The sequence below is a fragment of the Galeopterus variegatus genome, unplaced genomic scaffold, assembly GCF_000696425.1.
Source record: "Galeopterus variegatus unplaced genomic scaffold, G_variegatus-3.0.2 Scaffold716, whole genome shotgun sequence".
Classification (NCBI taxonomy): Eukaryota; Metazoa; Chordata; class Mammalia; order Dermoptera; family Cynocephalidae; genus Galeopterus; species Galeopterus variegatus.
The window spans coordinates 118,823-126,575 of NW_007726827.1; the positions used below are offsets into that span (position 1 = coordinate 118,823).

Consider the following 7,753-nt stretch of genomic DNA (forward strand, 5'->3'; position numbering starts at 1 on the left):
TTCTCCAGGTTCTTTCTCTTTAAAGCAAAGGAAAACTTCCCAATATTAACATGTAGCAAAAAGAGGGAAAAAAAATAAAAAGCCTATTTGGTCCGCCCTCCCTGGCTGTTGTTACCTTGCAGTTTATGACATACAGATAGAGGGAGGTCTGATGAAGTGAAGGAGGCAGCCAGAGAGCTACTCCATTCCCGTGGTAACCAGGAGTCCCTTGGTGCAGACGGCTCTTCCTGGTTTCCTGTGCAGTTCTTTTTTGTGTCTTTGACAGGGACTCGTGAATGATTTCTGAATGTGTGCCTGCTGAGGCAAACCGCACAGGGAGGGAGGACCAAGCTGAGCGGTGGAGAGGAAGCCGGCACGGACCTCGCAGTGCTGGAACTGGCTCGGCTCTTGCATGCAGTTTTTAAAGTCAGCAAAACAGAAATCAAATTACTATCATATTACGCTGGTGGAAGCTCAAGGAGAGCGGACTCCACACCGACTTAATTACTATGAGAGATGCAGCGAGTCACAGAATAGCCACGAGTGTCTCGTGTGTGGACCCTGAAGACAAATGTAAGTTCTCATGCCGCTATATTCTATTGCTATATAATTTTCTTTCTGGTTTGTAATCACACTTGGCCAAAATGTAATCATTTCAATGAATATTTCTACTATGGAAAGTTGTCTCATAATGTTAAGACTCCCCCACCCCTTTTATTAACTAAGCAACATAATATGAGCTGAAATTCCTGACAGCAGCTGTGGCAATTCAGCCTAAGACTAACTGAGAACTGTAACCCAAAGTACGTTCAATAACTATGGGATTAACACTGGCTGTATTTTTAATTGACTTTCTTAATGTAGAATGCATATATCCCTGCTGTTTTGGATTGCATGCTATGTTAATATTGCTGGGGTTAAACTAGTGTGATCAGCATAACCAGCAGAGTGAGATATATGCTAAACAAGATTCCTAGTAGTTACAAAACTTTTCTTCTTCAGCCAGGACCACATTTATCTCCCTGAATACTCAAAGCTCTACAACCTCTGTGCTAGAAGTTCATTCAGGGCTTTTTGCCCTTGCTTTGGTGAAAAAAATAAAACCAGTGGACTCTACTCAAATTGCCAAGGAAGGAAATATAAAGAGCCATCGCAGTTCTTTAACTATTATTGTAAGAATGGGAGACAGAAAGCCAGCCAAAGAAGCCCAGCATGTAACCACCTCCAGTGTTACACAGTGTGAGGACATGAAACCGAAGGGCAAGCAGATTCTATAACTTGTTAGTCTTTCTACACTTCATAGGCTACAAGTTCCGGCTTGGAAATGGATATTCTTTATGAAAAAAATACTTCTTTGAGCTCAACTACGAACTCCTTAATTCAATCAAATGATGACACAAGGCTCTACTATAATGACTTTAACTCCGGAGACACTAACACTTCCGATGCATTGAACTGGACAGTAGATTTTGAAAATCGAACCAACCTTTCCTGTGAAGGGTGCCTCTCGCCACCATGTTTCTCCTTACTTCGAATCCAGGAAAAAAACTGGTCTGCTTTATTGACAGCTGTGGTGATTATTCTAACCATTGCTGGGAACATCCTCGTCATCATGGCAGTGTCCTTAGAGAAAAAGCTGCAGAACGCCACCAACTATTTTCTGATGTCACTTGCCATAGCTGATATGCTGCTGGGTTTCCTTGTCATGCCTGTGTCCATGTTAACCATCCTGTATGGTGAGTGGCATTGGTTTCCCAGCTGTACCCACACTGGTAATAAAGAGTATGTGCATGCCATTAGCAGATGAGATGGGGCTCAGGGGACAAACTAGACAGAAGGCTTTGTTTATAGACTAGGGTCTACCATGTTATGCTAGTTACTTACATTTTACTCTTAAAATGGGGGTTCACATTAAAAAAAACTCAGATAACCTATTATCTGTGATCATTGGAGAGTTTTGTGCTTTAAACCACGCACATTTTATGTACAGTGATGATTATAAAGTTTTGTGCTTGAAAACATGCAGTTTATGGAGAAACGATTATAAATACCCCCAATACAGTCATAAGGCAATAACTTACCCATCATTCTGAATTCTCTTGATTTTTCACCCCTTTATATTCCTTTCCAAATAGACCAGCCTTCCGGACAGAACAGTTTTGTCTTTGTCACACAGTTTTTAGCACTTCTAGTGGAGTGGTAAAACCTTCCCAATTTACCTTGGAACATTTGCAGAAAGAACATTAGTGGTGCAGTGGGTTTCATGTTAATATATGCAGAGTCCCTATTAGAATAAATGAATTACTCCAGCTTTAATTGTTCCCTGCCCAGAGAAGCTAATTTGGAAATGTGTCTTTGAATTATACCCTCAACTCTTTAAAAATGCTTATGTATAAACTCCTCCAGTCTGGTTTGGAGGAGGCTGGAAAACAAATGGGAACAGATTAATCTTGCTTTCTTCTCAGCAGAGTTTGAAACAGTCAAATCTCTCAGTAAGTCAGCAAACATTGGGACGGCTTCAGCGGGAGCAGAGTGTGATATTCCTTCCAAATTATGAGTAATACAGCCAGATCTCTCCTTAAGAGCGAGAGCGAATATTGAGACTCCTGACAGAGGCACATCAGCAGTCACCCAGAGCTTAGAGACAGGTTACGGGAACTGCCCTTAAGAGGAGATTTTTCTGGCCAAGTCTTAAAGACTAAAATAAGAAATATCAGCCCAGCCCTGGAGAGTGAAGAGGAGGGAGGTGAGCAAGGGAGACGAGGCGCCACTCTGCACAGTTAATAATGCTCACTGCAAAGCCAGCCCCCGCGCTGGACCATTCAAGTGATGCGCTGGAATGACTTCATTAAATTCGCCTGTCATTTCCCAGACACCCTAGAGAAATTCTCGCTTCCTAAAATTCCAGTGGGGGGGTGGCAGGAGTGACTGAGCGGGAACCAGAAACCACAGCGGGTGGCGGGGGTGATCCCGCCGGGCGGGTGGGGGCAGGCACCGGACGGGTCAGGAAGCTGGGACGCGGGATGCAGGGGCGCCCCCTGGTGGCGGCCGCTCTAGGAGCAGCCTCTTCCCGCCCGGGGTCCTCCCCTCCCTGAGCTGGTCCTCCGGCCTCCCCCACCCGGAGGGGCCCGGTGCCACCTCCTACAAGGAAATGCCCCCGCCTTATCCACGCCGCAGAAACCCGGAGTAAAGCCCGCGGCTGCCTCCTTGCACAGAATTCCCCTCCTAGGGCCAACATCAGTTCCGAACAGGCGGAGCATGGCTTCCCCCCCAGGCGCTGCTAAAGAAAAGGCTCTCCTTTTAGCTCAAGCTCTTTGCAAATAATTTCAATGAAAAGCTCTAAATTAAGTTTGTATCCTGCACCCTTAACTTATCTAGATATCCCTGGTGGCATTTTGGTAGGGAGAATACATTTGTGTTTGGAGTTTGCTCAGTTTTGTGAGTCTGTGACATCAAGAAGGAAAGTGGTCTTTATAATTTTCCATCTCACATGCAGGCAGATCTAACACCATTGCTTATACTGTTAATCAAACTAATTAAAGTTTATAAAACCGTTTGATCCCCCTCCAAAACACACAAACAAAACCAGGATACTTTGCCTCTGTCTGTAAGGCATGTTTTATTTTCCTAACATAGCAGGTGACCTGCAGTGCCTCCGTATATCAGAATCATCTGGGGAGCTTTGATGTTTGGATCTCACCTCTGCCCACTCTCCAGAGATAATGATTTAATTGTGCTGGGTTTGGTCTGGACAATAAAACCTTCTCTAAAGCTGATTCTAATGGGCAGCCCACAGGTGTGAACCACTGCCCTAAACAGCGGTTCTCAAAGAGTGACACTGGAGCAGGGGCATCAGTACCACCCGGGAGCTTGCTAGAAATGCATATTCTCCCGCATGCTTCGGACTGAACAGATNCCGCCCGGGGTCCTCCCCTCCCTGAGCTGGTCCTCCGGCCTCCCCCACCCGGAGGGGCCCGGTGCCACCTCCTACAAGGAAATGCCCCCGCCTTATCCACGCCGCAGAAACCCGGAGTAAAGCCCGCGGCTGCCTCCTTGCACAGAATTCCCCTCCTAGGGCCAACATCAGTTCCGAACAGGCGGAGCGTGGCTTCCCCCCCCCACCCCAGGCGCTGCTAAAGAAAAGGCTCTCCTTTTAGCTCAAGCTCTTTGCAAATAATTCCAATGAAAAGCTCTAAATTAAGCTTGTATCCTGCACCCTTAACTTATCTAGATATCCCTGGTGGCATTTTGGTAAGGAGAATACATTTGCGTTTGGAGTTTGCTCAGTTTTGTGAGTCTGTGACATCAAGAAGGAAAGTGGTCTTTATAATTTTCCGTCTCACATGCACGCAGATCTAACACCATTGCTTATACTGTTAATCAAACTAATTAAAGTTTATAAAACCGTTTGATCCCCCTCCAAAATACACAAACAAAACCAGGATACTTTGCCTATGTCTGTAAGGCATGTTTTATTTTCCTAACATAGCAGGTGACCTGCAGTGCCTCCGTATATTGGAATCATCTGGGGAGCTTTGATGTTTGGATCTCACCTCTGCCCACTCTCCAGAGATAATGATTTAATTGTGCTGGGTTTGGTCTGGACAATAAGACCTTCTCTAAAGCTGATTCTAATGGGCAGCCCACAGGTGTGAACCACTGCCCTAAACAGTGGTTCTCAAAGAGTGACACTGGACCAGGGGCATTAGTACCACCCGGGAGCTTGCTAGAAATGCATATTCTCCCGCATGCTTCGGACTGAACAGATCAGAACTTCTGACATGGGTCCAGCGGTCGCTGTTTCAAGCAGCCCTCTGGGACAGCCTGATGCCCACTGAAGTTTAACCACTGCTCTGATACAAAGCTCAGAGCAAAGACACCCATGCTTTGCTTCACTGTCTTCAATTTTTCCCACTCACCTCAAACTTGAATTTAACATCCAAAGCATTATTGGATGATTTTTTTCGTTTTTATGAATAAAGACATATTCCCAAACTGGATTTTTAATCATTTAGTCACTTGCACCATTTATTACCATGACTGTGTGGCACTGGATATTTATAATAATGAGGGAGAGATGTGACTAATCTTAGGGACCTACAATCTAGGGAAAGATATGGGAATAATGATAGTACAGCGTGAGAGGTACTCCAAAGGGGCCCAAAATTCAACACAACTTTTGACACATCATTTTAAAAAAAAGAAAAAAGTTTTTGCTAGATGGAAGGAGAGAGAACCCCTAAAGAGGGACGATCTGAGTTCACCAAACTGACATACTTCCAGAGACTAGAAATCTTCAAACCTTGTGTTCATCAGCCTGTGCAATCTTATCATAGTTAAGTTGCAATCAGGCTTTTTTCAAATGTTGAAAGTATCTTGCGTTGCCCTTTGCTGCCACCTGTGCCTGCCCCCAAGATGGGAACTGTTGTCACAGGTATAACCCACACACCCAGGGGCACAGGCCACTTGCTGACAATACCCTTCTGTGCCATAGAATACCGGTGGCCTCTGCCCAGCAAGCTCTGTGCAGTCTGGATTTACCTGGATGTGCTCNGATATTTATTCCCTTTCATTGCTCTGAAACCTGACATCCTGAATCTATTGTTTTGTGTGTTGGCAAGATATGTTACAACAGCGTAATTATCTGATCCACTCTAGGAAAGAAAAATCTGTTTATGTCAATGGCTGACAATATTAATTTGTATTGCTTTGCCCAGGTAAGAATATAAACACCAGTCGAGCCCAAATCAGTAGTCACTGTGATGTTTTCTCCATCTCTCACTTTCAAGTTTACTATTCTAAATCTTGGATTTCTCAGAGACCTCACCTTTCATAATCACCAGTCTTGTGGTCAATGTACAGATACAGGTCTCCATACTAAAGAACATAAGGCCTCTGGGATCTACAGAAAGGTACCAGGTGCTGTAACTCAAGAGGGAGAAGGTAAGGACAGAGGAAAGGGGCGAGACATTTCAGCCTGCACAGCGCTTCTGTATTTTCGCCTCTTATTATGGCACCACGAATGGAAGGATCTCAGCCCACTTCAGTTAGGTTGATCACACATACTCACCTCTTGCCAGCATTGATCTTCTGTCACACACTTAACAGTCAGGAAAGCCCAGGTTATGAAAACTAAAAAGGGCAGCTCCCAGGCACCAAAGTCAATTGTACCTGTCACCTCAGCAAGCTTGGTCTGGAACCAAAGATTCCCTGAGATTTGTTTGAAAGGCTCAAAGCTTTTCAGGCAGAAATGCTGCACCTGCTTATGGCCACATGGGTGCCAGTATCTACTAACATGAGAGACTATGGGATTTGATGGCAGGTTGAAATTATGGACTGGTGTGAGTCTACCCATGGCTTCGTAATAATACTAATAAATAATAGCAAACAATACTATAACATCTTGTGTTTTTCTTTTAGTTCCCATTGTTTCCTTTGCTGCTAACAATGGAAGCTAACATGCAATCTGCAGAGTAGGTAGCTCCATTTTACAGATGAGGAAACTGGGGTTCAAAAAGTGAAATGAGCTGTGCAAGGCTGCACAACTAGTAAGTGGCACGGCAAGTATTTTTTTGGATTCTGATAGGAACGCTTGAATTACACTTATGTCATTTTCAAATTTTTGAAGTCTTATCTATTTTCCATTTTAAACTTCACATTACAGTTTGAAATAGACAGAACGGAAGATCCCATGTGCTTATTTGATAAGGTAGGGAACCGGAGTAAAGAGGTTTTTGTGGCTTGCTGGGTCACATCTCCAGCTAGCAGCAGAGCTAGGACTAAGCTTCCGGTACCAAGCCCTGATCTTTCTGCCAAAGGTACCACCTTCCCTACAAAAGAGTTTTTGCTCCAAGTAAACGCCTGTTATTCCTGGGACTGTGCAATATTGTACTCATTCTAAAAGGAGCAAGAGAGTGAAGGGCCAGTAACACTCAATCCCAGCTGCACATAAAACACCCCTTGGGAGCATTTTGCTTTAACTGGTCCAAGTTGTGGCCAGGTGATTCTAAGGAGCAGCTGTGCTGAGGACCACTGAGACAAATAGTTGGAGAGAGAGACATGATGGGCAAAGGAGGGTCAAGGAGAGTGCAAATGAAGCAAGCAAAGCTACTGGCAAATCTACTCCAGTTCTACCCCCATGCACTGCCTCATTGATGAGACAGACACCAGGAGGGTCACCCATCTTTTGTCCTCAGCCATACCACCTCCCCCATCTTAGTTAAGCTTCATAGCAGCACCAGTAGTGTACAAAGCATCTCAACTCTTTCTGAGCACCAATTACAGACCCAGTAGTGTACAAAGCATCTCAAAGAAAATCAGCTGCAGAGAAGTTGCACAGGATGACATCACTCATAACCAGGCATCAATTTAGGGTCCATTTGACTCCAGAGTTCATGCTTTCTCCTGCCCAATGAGACAGTCTGCCTCTGCTCTTTCTGGCTATCACCCCAGGAGGCAGGCACACTGGAATGGTTGTGGGGGAGCTGGGCAAGGGTCATCACTCAGCCATTTGGCCAACAAACCTTTATTGTGGATCTACTACATGGCAGGCAGTGGATATACTGAGCTGAATAAATACGCACTTCAAGATCTCTCACAGTGTACTGGGAGAAGGTAGATAAAGAAACATAAGAAAAACAAAAGTTACTGAGATCTATACCAGAAGTCTTTGAGGTGTGTGGCTGAGCAGGTGGGAATGTAAAAAAGAAAAGCCGGTCCTAATGAAGAACCTAAAGAGGCTCAACACAAATACACAAATATATTCCTGAATTTT

At 44.6% G+C, this 7,753-nt stretch overlaps 1 protein-coding gene across 1 annotated transcript in view; it reads left to right on the forward strand.

Annotated features, from left to right (window-relative positions):
* The first annotated feature begins 391 nt into the window (after positions 1 to 391).
* The window catches only part of HTR2A (5-hydroxytryptamine (serotonin) receptor 2A, G protein-coupled), a 72,852-nt gene continuing 65,490 nt past the window's right edge, over positions 392 to 7,753 (forward strand). Inside the window, 3 exon segments of the mRNA XM_008571770.1 lie at positions 392 to 517; positions 519 to 552; positions 5,474 to 5,528. Of these exon segments, the coding sequence (XP_008569992.1) occupies positions 392 to 517; positions 519 to 552; positions 5,474 to 5,528 (215 nt within the window).